The 22208-nt window shown below is 38.7% G+C and overlaps 1 protein-coding gene and 1 long non-coding RNA gene across 2 annotated transcripts; both read right to left on the reverse strand.

Annotated features, from left to right (window-relative positions):
* Positions 1-525: 525 nt before the first annotated feature.
* Positions 526-1855, reverse strand: LOC128515276 (uncharacterized). The gene is made up of 4 exons (XR_008356604.1): positions 1737-1855; positions 1087-1627; positions 812-998; positions 526-719 (listed from the first exon to the last, which is right to left on the reverse strand). It is a non-coding gene; the product is annotated as an uncharacterized LOC128515276 (long non-coding RNA).
* A 9712-nt stretch (positions 1856-11567) lies between these two features.
* Positions 11568-21257, reverse strand: LOC128515289 (E3 ubiquitin/ISG15 ligase TRIM25-like). The gene is made up of 6 exons (XM_053489409.1): positions 20539-21257; positions 20291-20386; positions 18198-18431; positions 14889-15048; positions 14514-14576; positions 11568-12642 (listed from the first exon to the last, which is right to left on the reverse strand). Exons 1-6 carry the CDS (start codon positions 21136-21138, stop codon positions 12071-12073), a joined length of 1725 nt encoding a protein of 574 aa, XP_053345384.1. The 5' UTR covers positions 21139-21257; the 3' UTR covers positions 11568-12070.
* Positions 21258-22208: the final 951 nt, after the last annotated feature.

Raw genomic sequence — 22208 nt, forward strand, 5'->3', positions numbered from 1 at the left:
GAGGCCATTGATGTTTTGTTCTGTAGTTATGGCCAAGCTTTTATTCAGCCGATTTACTGCGTCTAATAGTGCAGGATTTAACTCTACAGAATCACTTTGTTGATCTAGACTATTTTGCAACCCTAACAGACTGATTTAACTCGTGGAATATATCATGCGTTTGTGTCTGCGCGCTTATTACATTTTGACCGGAATCGTGCCCGAGATTTTTATTTTGACTAATGAATAGGTCTGAACGAGCTAGGGGTCCGAATAACAAGCTGGTGCGATAGTCTTAAATTTTCGTTTAGATGGTTGATTGCATCAGTTAAATACGGATTGAGGGTTGTGCACGATTCACGATGTAACACACTATTTGAATAAGATGAGTTTTCACCGAAGCAGAAATCATGAGGTGATGACATTACTTTCATTTCTATTAGCTTCTGAAGCTGACACGTTAAAAGAACGTTTCTGCGCCATATATCGTAAAACAATCCTAAACTTGTATTCAACTAAACACAGCTATTCAAGTTGTCACGAATATCACACAAAGATGAAACACAATCCCTACTAGAGTTTTGTTCCAATGAATTAAGGTTATTAAAGCTTTCAAATAAAACCTGAAATTCTTGATAGAAGTCTCCAAGTGCATCCCTGAGTCGCAGTTGATTAGGATTCTCTTGATTGATGTTATCTTTGGGTACAACCCACGCTTGTACTTCCGCTATGTCACTCAACTAAAAAAAAAAAAAAAAGAGCAGAAATTGTAGAAAAATATGTTTATGCACTAAACAGATGGTGAAAATAAAATGAATTAGTAGATACCTACTCATCTTACTTGGAGCATTTGTATTATCATCATTGACCCTGTGTTCAGGATATATTATAACCCCCGTTTGTTGTGCTGGTCTTGGTTGTGGAGCTACTACACCTATTGGTCTTGCACGAGATTCCGGGTGTAGGTCTTGCACGGGTGTCAGGTAATTCATCGGCCGAAATAATCAGAATATTATTGACTAAAATCGGGAAAACAAATTAAATCTTCTTTTAGTGTTATGTATCGTATCTTTTGACAAAAAGTTCTAAATGGTAGAATGAAATTACCTAAAGACTCACAATATCCTAGACATTACAATCAGATAAGCATACCACGGTCTTTTTCTGTAATAAAATGTATTGAAATTGGCCAAGTACTGGAGAAACAGATGCGTCTTGAGTCTTCGTTTAAAGATAGTCATAGTCTCTGCTGTACCACCTAGGTGCTAGAACAGAAAAGAGCCTGGATGAATGCCGCTCTCGATCCCTGAGAGATGGTGGGATGAGGTGAGCAGTGCTGAAGGGTCGTAGGGAACGTGGTGCAGTGCGTGGTGTGATTAGAGCAGAGAGGTAAGTGGGTGTTGGGCCATTTTTATCTTTGTAGCCAAGCATCAGCGTTTTGAATTTAACGCGGGCAGCTACAGGAAGCCAGTGCAGGGAGCGGAGTGGTGTGGCGCGGGAGAACTTGGGAAATTTAAAAACGAGACATGCTGCTGCATTCTGGATCAGTTGCAGAGGACGGAATCATGGACAGAGGCAGGCTTGCCAGGAGTAAGTTGCAGTAGTCCAGTCTTGAAATAACAAGGGACTGAACAAGCACCTGAGTAGCCTGTGAAGAAAGAAATGGACGAATTCTTCTGATATTGTAAAGAAGAAATCTACAAGAGCGAGTAAGGTTAGCAATGTGTGGGGAAAATGACATGATTGTCCACAGTTACCCCAAGATTGCGGGCGGTGGCTGAAGGAGTAATTTGGTTGTTGTCCAGGGATATCACAAGGTCTTGACATGGGGATGATTCACAAGGGATAAATAAGAGTTCGGTTTTACTGAGATTGAGCTTCAGCTGATGAGCAGCCATCCAGGATGAGATGTCTGCCAGACATGCTGAGATCTAGGTGGAAACCTGAGTGTCAGAGGGAGGAATGGAGAGAGTAAGTTGGGTGTCATCTGCATAACAATGATATGAAAATCCATGCGATGATATGACCTTACCAAGAGACCGTGTATAGAGGGAGAACAGAAGAGGACCAAGTACTGAGCCCTGCGGGACACCAGTCGAGAGTCTACGTGGGGCAGATGTAGATCCATGTTACCTCATATGACCTATCTGCTAGGTAAGAAGCAAACCATTGCCACACTGTTCAACAAATTCCAAGGCTTGTAAGAATAGATAATAGAATCTTGTGGTTCACCATGTCAAATGCAGCTGAAAGGTCCAGGAGGATGAGGAGAGATGGAAGTTTAGCAGATCTAGCAGCATGGAGCTTCTCAGTGACAGACAGAAGGGCAGTCTCTGTAGAATGTGCCACTTTGAATCCAGATTGGTTGGGATCATTATGGTTGTTCTGTGAGAGATAAAGAGACATTTGGTTATAAATGGTTCTTTCAAGAATTTTGAACAGGTGTTGGGGTTAGATGACAAGATGATCTGCTGAATCTCATCAGATGACAGGTTGGAGAATTCTGCTAAGGGAGGGAAGGGAAGGTCCTGAGGTTCTGCCGTAGGAGTTTGGTTGGGAGCGAAGGACTGGCGGATTGTTGCAATCTTCCCATCGTAGAATGTGGCTAAATCGTCAGCAGTCAGAGAGGAAGGGGCAGAAGAAGTCGGTGGGTTGAGTAGTGAGGAGATGATGATGTGGAGTTTGCCAGGATCATGTGCAGAGGCTTTCAGCTTTTCAGGTAGTTTTGGCAGAAGTCACGTGACATGAGAATTTGGAGAGAAGAGTCTGGTAAGAGATGAGATATGCATCAAGTTGTGATTTCCTCCATCTCTCTGCAGTTCTTAATTCTCTCCTGTTGTTGCGCAGTACATCAGATAGCCAAGGAGCAGGACAAGACATCATCCTTGGTTTAGATGACAGCAAGCAAAGGAGATCTATGGATGAGAAGAGAGAGGAGAGGTAAGTTTCAGTCGCAGTCTCTAGTGGTAGAAAGGAGAAGAAGTCTGGGTCTGGAAGGGATGATGGGGTGCAGGAAAACACAAAGGAAGGGAGACAGAGTGAAGGTTTCTGCAGGTAAGAGACATTTTGGTGGTTAGGTTTACATAGAATAGGAAGGGTTATGGTGAAGGATACCAGATAACGATCAGATTTATGAGGAGAAATACTAGTGATATCTGTAACTGGGGAAGAGCAGCAAAAAACAAGGCCGAGAGAATTCCTTGCCTTGTGTGTGGGAGGGCAGCTGTTTAGAGTTAAAGAGAAGGATTTAAGGAGAGGGAGAAGAAAAAAAGGATTGATGTTTGTCATATGGAAGGTTGAAATCTCCTAGAACAATGAGAGGAGTGTTAGTGGAAGGAAAAATACTAAGAAGTATGTCCATTTCATCTAGAAAATTTCCTAGAGAGCCAGGAGGACAGTAAATAAACAAGATGTGGAGGTTAATTGGAGAGGTTACCTTAACTGCATGAAATTCAAATGATGAAAAACTGAGATGAGACAGGGGGATAGGCGAGAAGGACCATCTCTTGGACAACAGGAGACCCATACCACCACCTCTGCCAGTTTCCCATGGAGAATGAGAGAATACAGGATAGGGCAGCTGGTGTAGCTGAGTTCTGAGGAGATATCCAGGTCTCAGTTAGTGCTAGAAAGTCAAAAGAGTAATGGGTAGCTAGGGCAGAGATAAAATCTGCTTTCTTTACAGCAGATTGGCAGTTCCAGAGCCCACCTACCACCAGTGCAGGGCAATGTGACCGTACTGGAGGGTAGATGAGGTTTCTGAGAGATCTGCCTCTGCTGTGTGAGTAAAAGCATCTTGGTCTGTGAGAACTGACAGATAGGTTGAAGACACATGCTAGACTGAGGTAATGGTCTATAGAACTTGTCATTTTTTGGTAAACAAGAGTTTGAGTCAATTCTCTTGTCAATAGCACTTGATATCCAGATTCATGACTAACTTTGTTGCAGGATATGCTTATTAACCGCTACAGACACCTCCACAGAGATTGTGGAGACACCTTCAATATATGTAGCTAAGCCCTGCCCACAATTCACACCTTAAGGAAGCCTGGAACTACTCTTGATTAATTACCTGAGAACCAATTGCTTTAGACCTTCTTCAATCACACTGCAATCAACACTACAAACAGCAAAAACTAGGTACAGCATACAGTAAGAACCAATCGTGTTTCAAAAACAGTACAAAAGTTAAAAACCTACCTCACCAGTGGAGAAGGTATGTTTGGGGCGAGTGTGTGAGCGAGCGAGAGAGGGTGGGGTGGGGGATATCGCCCTCCAGGCGTTAATTAGTGTGGTTGCAGTACTAATGTGTCATTAGTACACTAATGACACTGACTGCATTAGTGTCAGTGTGGTTTAAGGGATGTGGATGTTTGTGTGTGTGTCAGAGACACACGGGATCATTTAACATCATTACAATCTTTAATCATACACCCTGTTTGGAAAATGGCAACATAATTACAAGTAAATAATTATATCATTATTTCTTTTTTAAATACGCTGACCTAGATTTGTCAGCATATTTATCAATTACTTGTCAACATGTTTCTTAATTACTTCCTTAATTACTCGTAAGCATTTTTCACAAATTACGATGACCTTTGACCTAGACATGTCAACATATTTATTAATTAGTGGTGCTTGCAAAGCATCACTATTGGTATCTTGCAAAATTCTTCCGTACAAAAGTTTGGCGCGTAACTAGTCCCGCACCGTTTGTCATAGACCCATGAGTAAGGTGTCAAATCGTGCGGCTTATTCGGGAATGGGGTGCTATGACTTTTATAAGGGGTGGGTCAAGAAATCCCATAGACTTAACATTGAGGCCAACTTTGACCGAGTACCATGAGTGAGGTGTCGAACTGTGCGGCCCATTTTCGGGAACAGGGTGCTGTGACTTTTCTGAGGGGTGGGTGGTTAATTGCCCCCGCAGGGGGCAATTAACCGCCCACAGACTTAACACTGAGAACAACTTTGACTGAGTCTTGCACCGTTCGTCGTGGACCCATGAATGAGGTGTCAAACCGTGCGGCTTATTCGGGAGTAGGGTGCTCTGACTGTTTGAAGGGGTGGGTGGTTAATTGCCCCTGCAGGGGGCAATTAACCACCCACAGACTTAACATTGAGAACAACTTTGACTGAGTCCCATGAGTGAGGTGTCAAACCGTGCGGCCCATCTTCGGGAACGGGGTGCTGTGACTTTTCTAAGGGGTGGGTGGTTAATTGCCCCCGCAGGGGGCAATTAACCACCTACAGACTTAACATTGATTTAACTGTGGATCTGACTGTCGTAGAGACACTCTTTTGCATTTCTCATCATGCTCATGAGCCACGCCCCCTAGCACCCTCATTAGCATGCTGTTAGCATGATGCTAACGCGATTAGCATTTTGCTAGCATGATGCTAACAAAATTAGCATGTTTCTAGCTTTATGCTAATTTCATCAGCACATCGCTAGCATGATGCTAACGCTATTAGCATGTCGCTAGCATTATGCTAACTTTTCGCTAATCACATGTATAGAATGGTCCTAGCATCATGCTAGTGTAATTAGCATGATGTTTAGCTGATTAGCATGGTGCTAGCTTGATGCTAGCTATATTAGCATGTTGCTATCAAGATCCCATTGTCGTAGAGATATGGAGGGTCAGAGTTTCGCCACGGCAAGCACCACTCACATTTTCTTCAGGAAATGTACCTCTCTAGTTATGATTACCCTTGACCTTTTTGACCTTTGAGCAATCAATCAAAATTATCTTACTTTTGACGGAGCTGGTGAGGTGGGTTTTAGGTTGACTGAACACAGCTTCTTCCTGATGATTTCAGCACACCTTCTCTGAAGGACCCTTTTTCAGGAGGTCAGAAAGGGGGGGGCTGCCAAAGAGAAAAATGAAGACACAAATCTCCAATAGTAATTTGCTAGCTTAATAGCGTACGTTTCTTCGTTCGGCACAGATATAATCAGATGGCCTCCACTTTTTGCTCATGTGGCTTCAGCATGCTGCGTCCTATACCCGAGATATTGTACCCCAAACAGCCCCAAATGTCACTTTCAGAGTTTGCTGTTAATCCTGCTTTCCGCCTTCCGCCTGCTTCACCTGTTTTAGGTTGTGTAGATGATCCTCTTACTACTTGAAAATATAATGACATCGTTCAGATAGGCAGCGGCATAGGAACGGTGATTTCTCAGTTCAATGTCCATGAGCCACATTCACAAACTGGTCCAGCTCAGCTCTTCTGTGTGGGCATCAGATCCTTTCCTCACTGGATTAAATCACAGCTTGGTTCTGTAGCAGAGTTAGAGGCAAGAGTTGATGACCATATTGGTTCTATCCACCATTTTAATACATTTATATGATACAGCACAGTGCATTTGCACTTACCGGCTGTTGCAGTTGATAGTTCATGAGGCCTGACTCATTCCACAGCAGTGAAGGGTCCTTGCCAGTGGACCAGAAACATGCATGTAGGACTGGGAAGGAGCAGCAGCACACGATTGCCTACATCAAACTCATGCCTGAAACCTACACTTGAAACTGTACGCCTTCTGCATGTGCATTTGGACAAGAGGCAACTTTACTGACTGGCCTGTACTTTCCTGGCTTGCAAATCTTGTTCATACTCTATGACTGACTAGAACAGAGATGGCCGCTCCTGTCAGGCTTGCTTGGCCATGTTAAGCAGTCTGCACAGCCGACAGAACCGAAGAGCAGCTGGAAGAGATTGCTGTTTGTGTAACCTGCTGCTGCTGCAACAATAATTTCCCTCACGGGATCAATAAAGTCTGTCTGTCTGTCTATCTATCTAAACACTCAAGGCTTACACCTGGAGACCAAAGGCCAGCCTACACAGCCCAATCCCACAGAAAGGCTAATGTAGCACAAATCACTGAAAAAACTCAATGCTGGTGAATAGCATGGTTTCATTAGGGGCCCATTAGGCAAAAAGCCCAAAGCTGCCGACACTGCCTCTCACCCATGCAACCGCACCCAAGTCATCTGCTGTCAACATCCTGGTGGCAGACACCATAGCACATCAATCAAAGCATCACAATAGTTTTTGGCACAAATAGGAATTCCATATTGAATATTGTTTGAGACCGCATTTTATAGGTAAAAATAGGAATGAAAAGGACCTAAATAGGCATTTAAATATTATATGTAGATTATATGGATAATTTGGACAGCAGGTGGTGTAGAGGTTAGCAATGTCGCCTTGCACCTCTAGGGGCCAAGATCAATTCCTTGCCTGGGTCAATTCCTGTCCCTGTTTGCATGTTCTTCCTGTGCTTTTGGTTTCCTTCCACAGTCTAACAAAATACAGATTAGGCTACTTTGTGTTCCCAAATTGTGTGTGTGTGTCCTTGACATCCTGGCCGAGGTGTACCCTGCCTTGTGCCCTACTGTAAGTCTTCTGGGATAGGCTCCAGGCCCTTTGAGACCCTGAATACAGGATAAAGCGGTATAGACGATAGAGTGAGTGGATAATTTGGTTGTATGTCTATTTAAAATTGGTTATAAAGATCAAATATGATTTTTAAAGAATAGTACTGAACTGAGGCACGTCATATTAATTACTTAATGCAGAAACTTGCTTTAGCTAAGAAACTTCCACAAGAATCGATTTCTGTAATAACATTCCAGAGTGGACACTCAACCTGTTCTGCTTTGAAATCATTACTGAGAAAGATGCAGCTCTAGTGTCTTCTTTCCTTCATCAAAGGTTTCCAAAAATACCCATTACTGAGAGTGACACCACTTTAGATCATGGCACTGTGCATACAAAATTATTAGATGTATAGACAATATATTAAGAAGATTACATACAATGTACATACAATAGTGTTAAATATTATAAACATAATTTCAATAAAATATATTGCCTGTACACTCGGGATTATTATGATGGTTATGGGGATGAGTGAACACAGAACCTGCCAGAATGAACACAGAATGTTCTGTTCGGGCAAAAGGTTTGCGAGGCTCAGAAGATATCTCAGGATAGTCCAGCTAGTAGCATTGTTGCAGTTACTCAGTAGAATGACATGCTGCATATTTTATCTTATAAACTTTAAAAAACGGAATAAAAGATGCTTTGGCAATGAATATTTATGGCTGATAAAAAACATATGAATGCAGAAATGTCAGGACCACAGGTGAGGATGCAGGTTCAGGACAACAGAAGTTTATGCAGGCAATATTCAGTCGATCAGCTCACAACATAGACTGTCAGGGCAAGAGCAAATCCAAAAAGGTCAGCAAATGTGATATCAGCAACACCTGTAAAGACTTGGTAACATGGTAAAAGTTTATAGTTTATATACTAGTCCCCAACATTTTTCCCACTGCATTTTTTTATGGTTATTTGATGGAATTAGGATACAGATGCACCAGGTGCATGACAGGAAATATTATCCTTGAGTGAAACAAGGCTTTAGGAAACCTGTAACCATTCGGGTACTTATGTATTCCAGGTTCTAGTGGTTCTGATAGATGTTGAAGTGATGAAGAATCATCCAACCTACATTTTCCAGTCTTCAGCTGTGCAGTTTGTGTTCACTGTAACCTCTTGTAGCCCATCCGCCTCAAAATTTGACGTTATACATTTTAGGTTGTTTGTACAAATGTTATACATTTTAAGTTGTTTTAAGTGTTTCTACACCCTACAGTTCTGCCATCTCAATCCAGTTTCATCAATCAGACATTTTTATCAATCAGGTGTTTCTTTTAACAAAACTTCTGCTCGCTAAATATTGTTTCTTTTTTGGCACATTCTGAGTAAACTCTACACTGACAGTCTCACTCACTCACTCACTCATCATCTATACTGCTTTATCCTGGATATAGGGTATGATGGAGTGCCAATTCAACACAGGGAACACACACATAAACATATACTCACATACTCCTTCACACATTACAGGCAATTGGGGAACATCATTTAACCTAATCTGCATGTCTTTGGAGTTGGGGACGAAATCTGAGCACCCGGAGGAAACCCATCAAACATGGGGAGAACATGCAACACAGGGCAAACTCCATGCACACAGACCTGAGGCGGGAATCGAACCTGAACTGGAGGTGCAAGGTGAGGGCCATAGTCTTGGTAGAAAATTGGATAGATTTTTATTCTGGAACATCTCAAGAAGTAGTAAAAAAAAAAGAAAGAAAAAGAAAACATCCTACAAAAATGTCTTTAAAAGCAAAGTATTCCTCTACATGATGTAAGAGCACTGCTGTGGTTTGGGAAGTCTACTCTTGTGTATTTAGTTTTTCATTTTTGTTTGAGCTCTTGACCTGTGGCTGGACTGGAGCAGAAGAAAGAGATTATGTATACCTCCCCTTTTACTTTCCTGCTAGACTTCCTATGCGGTATATAAACACCCACATACACATATACCATTTACTATTCAGGAAGTAGGGCCCCCTTTGCTATGACAACAGCCTAAATACTTAATGGAAAGGAATGCACAAGTTGCTTTAGACATTCCTTTGAGACTCTGTCTATGTTTAAATGATTTAATCACATAATTGATGTATGTTTGTCCGCTGCACATTCATGCTGGATTCTCACTGGATTCTTACTGCAAACTCAGTGTTATAAAGTCAGGTAAATTGTGGGAATTTGTGGAATGCACATAAAGTCATGGGGAAAAGAAAGTACATCCTCTCTCTAATATATTTTTTATTAATCAGGCCATAAAATGATTTTCTCATTATTATAATAATAACTAATCAAAATCTACCATCAGCTGGCAACAATAACAACAACAACAAAAATCTACAACAGATTTCGAAATATTTTTGAATATTTAAAAAAATAATATATTTTTTTAAATGTACTGTAAATATTAATATTAATCAGGTCGGCACATACAAGCACCCCCTATAATTCAGCAACATGTTGAATTCAGCAACAACAACGTGTGTAGACATACATGTTTTCTGTAGGAGTTTATCAGTTCAGTTTAATTACATTTAATTTGTATAGTACTTATGACAATGATTATCACAAAGCAGCTTTACAGAATGTGAGAAAATATCTATAAATAAGTATAAATATGTATAAATATACATTGTTGTGGAGAAATTTTGAGCCAACTTTTTTTACAGTATTGGTTCAGTTTATTGATGATTAACCATATCTCGATGGGTGTGAGGTCTGGACTTTTACTTGGCTAAGTTTTTTTTTCTTTAGCAAATTAGATGTTAATTTGTTGTTGTGCCTTGGATCATTTTCCTCCTACAAGACTCATTTTCAGCCAGGCTTAAACTGTTAGACGGTCCCACATTTGTCTCAATAATATTTATAATATTCATAATGTTCAATAATATGGTACACAGTGGAGTTAATCCTTGTCTCAACTTTTTCAGTCCCAAATGAGGATATAATATTTTCTCCCAACTACATTTTTAATTTATTTTTGTACAATCATCATATGAAAACCTTTGGCCAAACACTTTCCTTTTTGAAGACGATTAGGATCATGGCTATCAAATGCTAATAAAGAGTGAATTTAGGTATTAGAAGTATGTTCCGGTCAAAACATAAACCTGTAAATCTAGTACAATACACAATTATACACAGACCAGAAATAACATTAAAACATTAACAATATAAAAACCCAGGTTTTGGGTTCCACTTGTGCGAAGAGCTCGCCTTTACTAAATTTAAATCCATGTTGCAGGTAATGAAAAGAACGTTATTGCAAATGAAAAGTCATGTGCCAATATCATCGGCGTAATAGCAGATACCCTCCGTGAGAACACTGCAGTTAAAGTATCATCAGCCCAGTACATCTCATTCATGACTGATGGAGACACTGACCTGTCTGACCATTTATATATGTATATATATATATATATATATATATAAATGGTCAGACAGGTCAGTGTCTCCATCGATCATATATATGTATATATATATGGTCCTATATTAGTCTACTATATTAATTTAACTTTTAAAAATTGTATTGAGTGTCTTGCTGAATGTGTTTGTTGGTTTTTATATTATAAATGGATTTGTTTGTTAAAGTGTTAATGATGTTAGACCCATTTAAACATTTAAACATAAGTATTAAACTAGTGGGAAATATTTTAGGAATCAGCATTTGCTGGTCTTGGGGAGTCATGCCACAACTGGATGCAGAAGACAGTGGCTATGGGAGCTGATGGAGCAGCTGTGAATCTTGGGAAGAAGGGAGGTGTATCAGTCAAACTCCAAGAGGAGGCAGAAGACCGAATTTCAAATCCTGGTCACAAGATATGTAAAGCTTCAGTGATTTGTTGTAGCTGTTTGTTGTTAGTGTTGATTGGTGTTGTTTTCAAATTAAAGAAATCTGTTAATATACAATTTATAGTTGTGGTGCTCATAGATTTTTGGTGGGTGCACCTACAGTAAATCTTTGCTGGTGCTCCTAACTTTTTGAAGTTGGGTGCACCAGTGCTACCAAATAAAAAAGTTAATTTCTAGCCCTGTATATGATGTTAATGTTCTGGCTGATCAGTGTACAGTAAAATGGTTATATGATATTGGAAATACCATGATATTATATGAAAAAAAAATGATCATGAAATTGTACTGAAAAGTAACAGTTTCCTACTTAACATTTATTTGCACAAAAAAGTATAATACTTTATACAACATAATTCCAACATGTAATACCAAGTGACACTTACCAAGCAAAGTTACTAACATGCACATACTGTTTTGCATTTGCATCTGTCTGGAGGTAAATCAAACTTTAAATTTTCTGTAAAACAATATCATTATTAAATGTTTTGCTATGATTGTATATTCACAGAACCTTATTTTTTTCATTTAATTTAATTATAATTTAACATTATAATTTTATTATACAATGAGAAAATTTAAAAACCATTAGAATTTTTTTTTTTTTGCAGCATATCAATAATAAAAGTGTTAGGATTCCAATGATCCCAAGGCATTGGGACAATATCCATTTCATTTTTAGCAGAGAAGATTTAACAGCATTGCCCATTATTGGGTAAAAACTTGGAAATGTACTAACATTTGTACTTACATTTGTACTGCATATTTAAAGTTTCCTTTAATAATCCACTATCACACCTTATTTTGTCTTTAAACACTCAGCAGCAGCAATTTTAGCTGCTGAGACCTGGAGGCAAATCTTTGCAGAGGACCCAGTACCTATCCCAAAGCCAGCATACAGGGGCTGATTAAATGTAGTTGTGACTTTATGAATTAGGGTCATTTTATTAGAAACACTGTAAAAGGACAGAGTTCCTGCCTTTTGATCAAGATAGACCCCAATTCTTTTGGCTCCCTTGACCAAGACATTAGTCTTGATATCATTTTGCCAGAAAAAGTATTTATTAGGATATCGAACCAACCTCCATGACTGTTCATTCAGTCCAAAACGACAGTCCTTTCCATCACCTTTTCTGTTGATGGTTTTATAAGACAAAGCAATGGAAACTCCATTTTCGCCATCCACCTCAACCTCCCAATAACTACGTTGAGGGACACTCTGTTTGCAAAGCACTTGTTGCCAGGATGTAAATCGCTCTGGGTGATCGGGGTATTCATAGTGTTTATTATCACATTTTGCTTGCGTGTTATCGTCTGACAGTCCAATGTTATAGTTTGCAGTGTTGGGATCAAGAGATAGCTCACAGGAATCTGAGAAAATGAGAAAGAATGATAAAATACAATAAGAGTGACAAATTAATATAGATTGGAACAGGATAAGGGTTATTTGAGTTAGAATTAGCATTATTGGGGTTATAATAAGTGTTACTGAGTTCAAGATTAGAATTACTAGGGTTAGGATAAGGGTTGCTGAATTTAGGATTGGAATTTTAGTATTGGGGTCAATATTAGGATTATTGGGGATATAATTAGAGTTACTTGGGATATGATTATGGTTACTGGGGATAGGATTAGCATTTCTGCTATTAGGATAAGGGTTACTGATTTCAGGATTAGGGTTACATTTACATTTACATTTAGGCATTTGGCAGACGCTCTTATCCAGAGCGACTTACAAAAAGTGCTTTAATGTTTACAACATTGGATACATACTTACACTGGGTTAACTAGGTTAATAACTAAGTACCATTAGTCCAACACATCTGAGTTTTTTTTTTTTTTTTTTTTTCGGGGGGGGGTTTAGCCCAAGTACTGGAGAAACAGATGCGTCTTGAGTCGTCGTTTAAAGATAGTCAAAGTCTCTGATGTACGGACATCTAGAGGAAGTTCATTCCACCACCTAGGTGCCAGAACAGAAAAGAGCCTGGATGAATGCCGCCCTCGATCCCTGAGAGATGGTGGGATGAGGCGAGCAGTGCTGGAGGATCGGAGGGAACGTGGTGCAGTTCGTGGTGTAATTAGCGCAGAGAGGTAAGTGGGTGCTGGGCCATTTTTAGCTTTGTAGGCAAGCATCAGTGTTTTGAATTTGATGCGGGCAGCTACAGGAAGCCAGTGCAGGGAGCGGAGGAGTGGGGTGGTGTGGGAAAACTTGGGAAGGTTAAAAACGAGTCGTGCTGCTGCATTCTGGATCAGTTGCAGAGGACGAATCGTGGACAAAGGCAGGCCTGCCAGGAGCGAGTTGCAGTAGTCCAGTCTTGAAATAACGAGGGACTGAACAAGCACCTGAGTAGCCTGTGAAGAAAGAAATGGGTGAATTCTTCTGATATTGTAAAGAAGAAATCGACAAGAGCGAGTAAGGTTAGCGATGTATGGGGAAAATGACAGATGATTGTCCACGGTTACCCCAAGATTGCGGGCAGTGGTTGAGGAAGTGATTTGGTTGTTGTCCATGGATATCACAAGGTCTTGACCTGGAGATGAGTCACAAGGGATAAACAACAGTTCGGTTTTACTGAGATTAAGCTTCAGCTGATGAGCAGCCATCCAAAATGAGATGTCTGCCAGACATGCTGAGATCCGGGTGGAAACCTGAGTGTCAGAGGGAGGAAAGGAGAGAACAAGTTGGGTGTCGTCTGCATAACAGTGGTATGAGAATCCATGCGATAATATGACCTTACCAAGAGACCGGGTATAGAGGGAGAACAGAAGAGGACCAAGTACTGAGCCCTGCGGGACACCAGTCGAGAGTCTACGTGGGGCAGATGTAGATCCCCTCCATGTTACCTCATATGACCTATCTTTTAGGTAAGAAGCAAACCATTGCCACGCTGTGCCACAAATTCCAAGGCTTGTAAGAATAGATAATAGAATCTTGTGGTTCACGGTGTCAAATGCAGCTGACAGGTCCAGGAGGATGAGGACAGATGAAAGTTTAGCAGATTGAGGTTAGGATAGCAGATAGTTAGGTTGAGGGGTACTGCCGTTAGGGTAGGGGTTACTGGGGTTAGGATTATTGTTACTGGGGTTAGGGTAAGAGTTACTGTTTTAAGGATTAGGGTTACTGGGGATAGGGTTAGCATTACTGGTGTTAGGGCAAGGGTTACTGAGTTCAGGAATAAGGTTACCGAAGTGACTATTATGGTTTCTGTTATTATTTTTTCTGCTACAAAAATGTAACTCACATTTCAAGAATTCCTCTCTGGTCTCTGGCTCAGGCATTATAACGATCGGGTCAAATGTCACTGCTGAAACATTAATAAAAGTGTCACGTCACATCAGCATCAGGAGGATTTTACAAAAAATAGTTTTACAGTTCGTTTATAATATGGACATGGGCATTTAAATGAAGATTGTCCCAACTCATATGGAAAAGAGCTTTATTGACTTCGCATGGGCAGACTTTGCAGTTTTACAGTCTGCATTCACATTTAAACAATTAAATGCTTCAAATTTTAGAGAAGACCCATATATGGTTGTGATATTTGGATATCCATAAATATTTTTGTCATTAACAATATGTATTATATTACAGATATCTTGAATATTTGAAAGCTTACCATTTTCAGACACTTTCACAACCTTTTCCTTACAGAAGTCTACTACTTCCTCCTTTAGTTGGATTATGGATTTCTTAAAGTTCTCAAATGACCACTCGGAATTAAAAGCAACCTTGAAGGGTTCAGAAGTTTCCAGTTGAGGACTCAGGAACTGAAATCTCTAATACAAAGAGAAAGATTGACATTTAATCAGTTAATATTTTAGAGCAAATTAAACCATGAACATCTAATTTCAGATTTATTCCTCTTTCCTGCTGTAATAGCCCCCACTCTTCTGAGAAGGTTTTCTACTAGATTTTCTACTAATTTAGAAGTATTCTACTAGAAGCGTGGCTATAGGGAATTGTCTTTATTTAGTCACAAGAACATGTAGGAACTAATGTTAGGCAAAAAGGCCTGTGGTAAAGTAAGGAGGCCCGCGGTTCCAGTCCATCAAAGTTGGTTTAAGGCAGTGGTTCTCAAAGTGTGTGGCGCCCCACTAGTGGTGAATACAGACATGACAGGTGTGGCGCAATGAACGGGAGGGAATTAGTGGAAAATAATAGGAAAGTACCTATTATAATTCATGCTTTTCTTTATTGACAATAAAGATCGGACACTCGAAACTAAACAATCACATGCAAAGAAATGGATCATTAATACAAGTAAATTAAAATAATAACAGAGAAAAAGTGGAACCATAGTGCAACAATAACGGTTTAACGTCGGCATTTTAACTGCAAAGGAACAATATATAAGGAAACATTTGGTATTATATATGTCATTTCATTTATTCCAATGTGTATTCGCTAAAGTGCCCCCCTGCCACGGATTGCCCCCCTACATAATCTTTATCAAATATTATATTAGGACATACATTAAAAGGTTTATTATTATCAAATATATTACTATTATAATTAACCCTAGGCACGTGACAGCCGTCGAGACGATTAATACAAATCCCCCAAAATGATTATTTTATGGCACATTTATTTTGCAGGGGTTTGTTTAACAAATTATTTATCACAAATTACAGTAAATAAATATCGTTTGTGGTGAAAAATTATAGAAAACGATTTTTATTATAAAATAAGCAATATAAAAATATATATGTTGTATATGAAAAAATATATATAATTTATATTTTTTTTCCTATACAACATTATTTATATTGCTTCTTTTATAATTAAATTCGTTTGTTGTAATTTGTAAACCATAAACCTATGAATTTATGTTCTAATATATTATTTGAAAGAGATTATGTAGGGGAGGTAATCCGTGGCGGGGGGGGGGCATTTTAGAGCATAACACCGGGTCAGTATCGTACTGTATGTAGTGGGCATAATAACGTCAATGGATACATTTGTTATATGGACCACAAAAAAGCAGGTGATTCAGCATCATCAGCCTAATCAACCAAAAAGCCTATGATGAAGCCTATATGTTGCGCTTGGATTCATGGTGGGGATGGTGGGGGGCAGAGGAGAGACCCGTGTGTGTTTTGTGTCTTAAACCACTGGCAGCAGACAGCATGAGACCCAACAAAGTAGGAAGACACTTAGAGACAACACACCCCAGTCACGTTAATAAGCCACTCGACTTCTTTAAAAGAAAGCTCTAGATAAGTGATGAAGTAAGCCTGTTATAACAATTGCACGTGTATTGTATCTGTTTTGAACATGCCGTTATTTGATCTTATTGGTTTAGAAATTGATATTTCAATAAATAGTACACTTGGCCGTTTTCGTTATCATTTTGTTGACAAGTGGGGCTTGAAAATTCGCCCACCGCCTTAAGTGGGGAATGACAGAAAATGTTTGAGAACCACTGGTTTAAGGTGAAGACTCACAGGAGTGATGGCTCATTTAATCTATATGAATAAATAAATAAATGTCTGTGCATTGGTCAGAACTCGCTCTTCCGAAGAAATGTCTGTCTGTCTGTCTGTCTGTATGTGTGTGTCTGTCTGTATGTCTGTCTATCCAGCAAATTTGTCACAAAGTCACAGAAAAACTGGCTAAACATAATTTAATGAAACTTTGGCAGTACTTCTGTATGGTTTTAAATATACTTTTGGTAATACATTGTTTGATTGAGCATGCGCTGACTGTGGGTGCAAACAAAAGACAGAAGAATTTAGTAAAACCTTTGCAGTATTAGGAAATCTGCATGAAGTTTTACCTGCACCATAAGTAAAATCAAAATGTTGAATTGAATGTTATAAACAGTTATGTGGCGAATTTAATAATCTACTATATAAATAAGATACTAATGAGCTACTTACTTAATATAAACAAATACCTGCACAATACGTATTAAACAGAAAATCTAAACTGAATATTTTTAGCAAGATTAACTAATATTTTCATTGCAGAAATAAAAGTGTTGAAGTGGTATAATTGAATTTTAACAGGCTAGAGTTGTTTTAATGCAAAACTTAATCTTTGTCTGATCTACTTTTTTTAAGACAGGCAGTTATGTACATACAGTAGGCATAAACCTGAAATAATATCACTGATTACATTAATGATGATCATTTTATTTTTTATAAATAGCTTTAACCTTTTAACTATTTCTACAAAATCTTTTCTGTCAACGACGGGTACTTCAGCTATACTATACTATATCATACATAGATCTTTCACATCATTGTGCCCTTTGAACCTTGTGGCAGCAGTTTTGGGGAGGCCCACATCTGGGTGTGATGGACAGGTGTGTACAAGTCATACAGCGTATGTGGTTTAGAAAGAGACATGGTTACAGTAGGAAATGTTTACCTTGCTATGAAAGAACTGCACATTATTCATTAACCCATTTTGTCAGAAGCTAAGCTCATAGTACAGAGTTTATTGCTGTGTCTGGCTGTGTGTGTAATGAGGAGATATTCATGACTCTATTTCTTTTTTTTTTTTTTATTTAACTCAATTACAGTCCTTAAAATAAACTGCATTTAGAACGCATTAGATGGGCATATTAGAGCCTGGGTCAGACATGCCTTGGGGAAAAGAGGGTCACTACAATTAAACACAGTGTCCACCTGACATATTACAAAAATTCTAATGACGGGGCTCAAGGGCTGACTGAATGGATTAACTAATATGCCAATGATGCTATCATCAACGAGCACCATTTACAATGTAGACAGATCTCTCAAGCACCTCAATTAAAACCCACTTAGGGAATATTATTTGAAAGAATGTTGTTCATTCCTCCAGGACAGTTCTGGAGACATGTGAGACTTATGCTGTGAAGCATTGAAACTTTTCTGGTAGCTTGAAATAATAATAATAATAATAATAATAATAATAATAATAATGCCTATGATGTTACCTGGAGGAAATGGACGTATCCAGTGGTCTGGGACAACTTTTCCAGTTCTGCTTGTCTTTTCTTCAGGTCAGTGATCTCCTGCTCTAGCTGCTCTAGTACTCCTGCAGCTTGAGCCAGTTCAGCTTTCTCCTGAGCTCTGATTATTTCGGTCACGTCGGCTCGTCTTTTCTCTATAGAGAGTATCAGCTCAGAGAAGATTCTTTCACTGTCCTCCACTGTTGTCTGTACTGAGTGCTGGACATAGAAGAAGAGATTGTGAAAAGGGGGGATTTATAGCATGAGACTTTCCATATGTTTTCTCATTGTGATTGGGGGCTTATTTTGAACCTTATACCACATATATCTAAATGTCATGAGAAATGTCTTTAATTGGACAACATGGTGGGGTAGTGGTTAGCACTGTGGTTAACTCCCAGTTCAGGTTGGTGTGCATGGAGTTTGCATGTTCTCCCCCTATTTAATTGGTTTCCTCCGAGTACTCCAGTTTCCTCCCACAGACCAAAGACATGCAAATTAGGCTAATTGGTGTTCCCAAATTGCCCATAGTGTGTGTGTATGTGTGCCCTGAGATGAATTGTCCAGTTTCCTGGGATAGGCCTTTGTGTCTTTATCTACAGAAACAAATGTGGGTTTTTATTAAAATTACTGAAAACCATTGTATGCGCCAAGGTTAATTAAATTAATCTCTTATGGATATTCTGTCACATATTGTGCAAAATTTATTGCATTCTTGCTTTGATAATCCTGATTATTTCAATTAACTGATAAACTTTGTCGTAGTTGGAAACGAAAAAGCTATACATAAATATTGAGGAATTTAACAAAAACGTAATTTATTAACATTTTGTACAATCAATGGCAAGCAATCACTTAAAATGATCTCCGAACCTGTCTGCAGCTGTAATAAGTAATTGTTATGACAGCTTGCTTTTTACAGTATATTTGCTGCCTGCCATCTATGGAAAGTGTTTTTTTAGCTCTCATACTACAGCTACAGCATGCCTAATTTAGTATTTTGCAAATGCAAATTTTTTTATAGGGCTTTTTTTTATTTATGATGTATGATGTTATTTTTGTACAGTAGCATACTCTCAAAAATTCAATATCTAAACCTAGAGTTCAATTCAATTTTTCAATTCAATTTTATTTATATAGCGCTTTTAACAATGGTCATTGTCTCAAAGCAGCTTCACAAAAAAAAAAAAAGTAAAGAAATTTTTTTTTTTTTTTTTTTTTAAGAAAAGAAAAGAAAATAGAGTGCATCCGGACCTCTTAACTAGACTAGCACACATGGTAATGGTACTTCCTGGTGTTCTGTCAAATTCCATTCAATGGTTTAGGAGTGGATAGTAGATATGACTTTTCCCTCTTTTTCTAAGAAATTCCTGATAAAGGTTCTGCCAACTCTCAAGAATGGTTTAGGAGGAGTTGCGGATAGAAGAAAAGTGTGGCAACGATAAATGACGTTTTTTTTTTTTTTTACATTTCAGAAGTGTCAAATATCAGGCAAAGAATATACTAAGGAGATTGGTGAAATGACTGGAAATTGTGTATAAGACTCTGGAATTATAAAAACCTTCAATCGTTAACTTAAAATAAATCTGGTCAAAAAGCAATTATAAATGACATTAATTGGAGATTACGTAATGCTTGGTGAATTCGCATCATCACACCTCTAATTAAAATTAAAGTTAAAGGCAATCAAACTAAAAACAAATTTCAAGTTTTTTTGTTTATTTGGGTGGCCTGGAGCCTATTCAAGGAGACAGGGCACGCCCTCAATGGGATGCCAATCCGTGACGGTGTATGAAAGATGAGAATGAAAAGTTAAAGCGAAGCTAATTTTACATTTAACAGGAATACACAAACATTATTTGCAACTGACCTAGCCAGCTAGTTAACATGCTGTCAGTGAGTGTGGCTTACTCAGAATCTATTTTTATTACATATAAGAGACTATTATTAGGACAAGCTGTAATAATAAAAACATTTTTTATCAGTAATCAGTAAGTTATTTCTCCTGATTTGTTTCCTAACCAGGATGAGAATTTGAGAGTTTGAGGGATCCATGTGCTAAAACTGGTCATGCTTACCTTATAAGCCACTATCATATGGTTCAGCTCCAGCAATGTCTTCTCTCGGTTCTCAAGTCTATTCTGATATTTTTCTTGTAGATCCCCAAAGAACTTCTGTTAATGAAAAACTCATTAATTCACATTAACATGATGTCGCCAAGGGTCTCTACTACTCTAATTTCATTATTTTTTAATCACATACCAGTCACACACAGAATGGCCTTTTCATACTTGCATTATACGTGAATTAAATTTGAATTAAATACCTTTTTCTCCACCCACTCCTCCTGCACTGGGACTGTGTCATGATCTCTGTGTTTGTCCATCGAACACTGGTAGCAAATAACCTTCTGATCGTGTCGGCAAAAAACTTCAAGAAGCTTGTTATGTTGAGCACACGTCTTCTGCTGGAGGTTACTCATGGCTGCGATAAGTGTGTGATTCTTGAAAGCCTGAGCTTCAAAATGGGCCTTAACATGAGAATCGCAGTAAGAAGCCAGGCATGTCAGGCAGGACTTCACAGCTTTGTCTTTGACACCAATGCAAGAATCACACTCCACGTCCTGATCCTCGTGGGAAATGATGTCTAAAGCTTGAACAAAAGATGTTTGCTGCTCGGTCCTTTGCAATATGTCGATAATCCCAGTCAACACGTTGCTTTTGGAAAGGACAGGTCTCGGTTTAAAAGTCTCCCTGCATTGTGGACAGCTGTACATTTTCTTCTTATCTCCTGTATCCCAAAACCCATTAATACACACCATGCAGAAACTGTGTCCACATGGAGTAGTCACTGGCTCCTTCAGAAGATGCAAACAGATCGAACAACTAAAATGCTCCTGATCGATTGAAATACTAGCTTCTGCCATTTTACTCGATTTGGAGACTGAAAGAGACAAAGTAGAAGCAGACTTCTTGTCAGTTTTGTTTTCTCAGAAATGACTGGGAGGAGACTGCGAGGTGAAGTGAAAGCAAAAGTACTGCGTCCACTGCGTATATCCTTCCTGGAAGACTTTAAACCGTTGTTATGCTAATGCTAATGTTTTTGTGCCTTTTGTTAAGGAGAAAGTGAAGTTCTGTACAAAGTAGCAAAAAGTAATGTCTCAAAATATCTCTAACTCATATTTATATTTAAAATATTTTCATGACTGTATAAATATTCATTTATTTCAAATTATCATTACAGAATAGATATTAAAGCAAGAAATGATAGATAGGCTACTTAATACGTTTTAAGCCGATAAATGCAGTTTTTGATTAATATTGAATTTAAGGACACATACACAATATGAAACTTGCGCCCCCTGGAGTTTGATTTAAAGAAAAAACAACAACAACACAAGATTGAAATATCACATACAACCATACACAGTAGTGCCTGCAGTGAAATGCTTGATATAACAGTTAGTTACCAGAAAAAAGGGAATGATAAAGCAAAATAACATTTCAGTAAAATAAACTGTAAATACATTAAAATAAGATTAATATTACAAATAAAGCAAGTTGGGGATAACTGAAAAGTATGGGATCACCTGCAAATTTCTTTTTTTTTTTTTTGTCTTGTTATTTTAACACACGGAGCTCAGCTGTTCTGGAACAGTTCTTGCAAGAACAGTATTGTCAGGTGCTTCAAGCATCATGATGAAACTGGCTCTCATTAAGACCTTTCAAGCAGAGCGAGACCAAAACTTACCTCTTCTGCAGAAGACAAGTGCATTTAGAGCTACCAGCCTCAAAAATCACCAATTTACAGCACCTCGGATTAGAGGCGTTATAAAGGCTTTACAGATGACGGGTAGCAGATATATAAACTTGCTCATCCATGTCCTTATGGACCTTGCTTCGTGCACTGTGCGCAGTCATGTTAAAACAGGAAGTGGCCATCCCCGAACTGTTCCCACAAAGATGGGAGCATGAAATTGTCCATAATGTCTTGGTA

Source organism: Clarias gariepinus, chromosome 27 (assembly GCF_024256425.1).
Source record: "Clarias gariepinus isolate MV-2021 ecotype Netherlands chromosome 27, CGAR_prim_01v2, whole genome shotgun sequence".
NCBI classification, from domain to species: Eukaryota; Metazoa; Chordata; class Actinopteri; order Siluriformes; family Clariidae; genus Clarias; species Clarias gariepinus.

Coding starts and splice junctions, on each gene's coding strand:
- LOC128515289 (XM_053489409.1), bottom strand. CDS start 21,138: ATGGCAGAAGCTAGTATTTCAATCGATCAGGAGCATTTTAGTTGTTCG. Junction 20,387..20,538: donor AGGAGTGGGTGGAGAAAAAG/GTATTTAATTCA, acceptor TTTCATTAACAG/AAGTTCTTTGGGGATCTACA. Junction 15,049..18,197: donor GATACGTCCATTTCCTCCAG/GTAACATCATAG, acceptor TCTTTGTATTAG/AGATTTCAGTTCCTGAGTCC.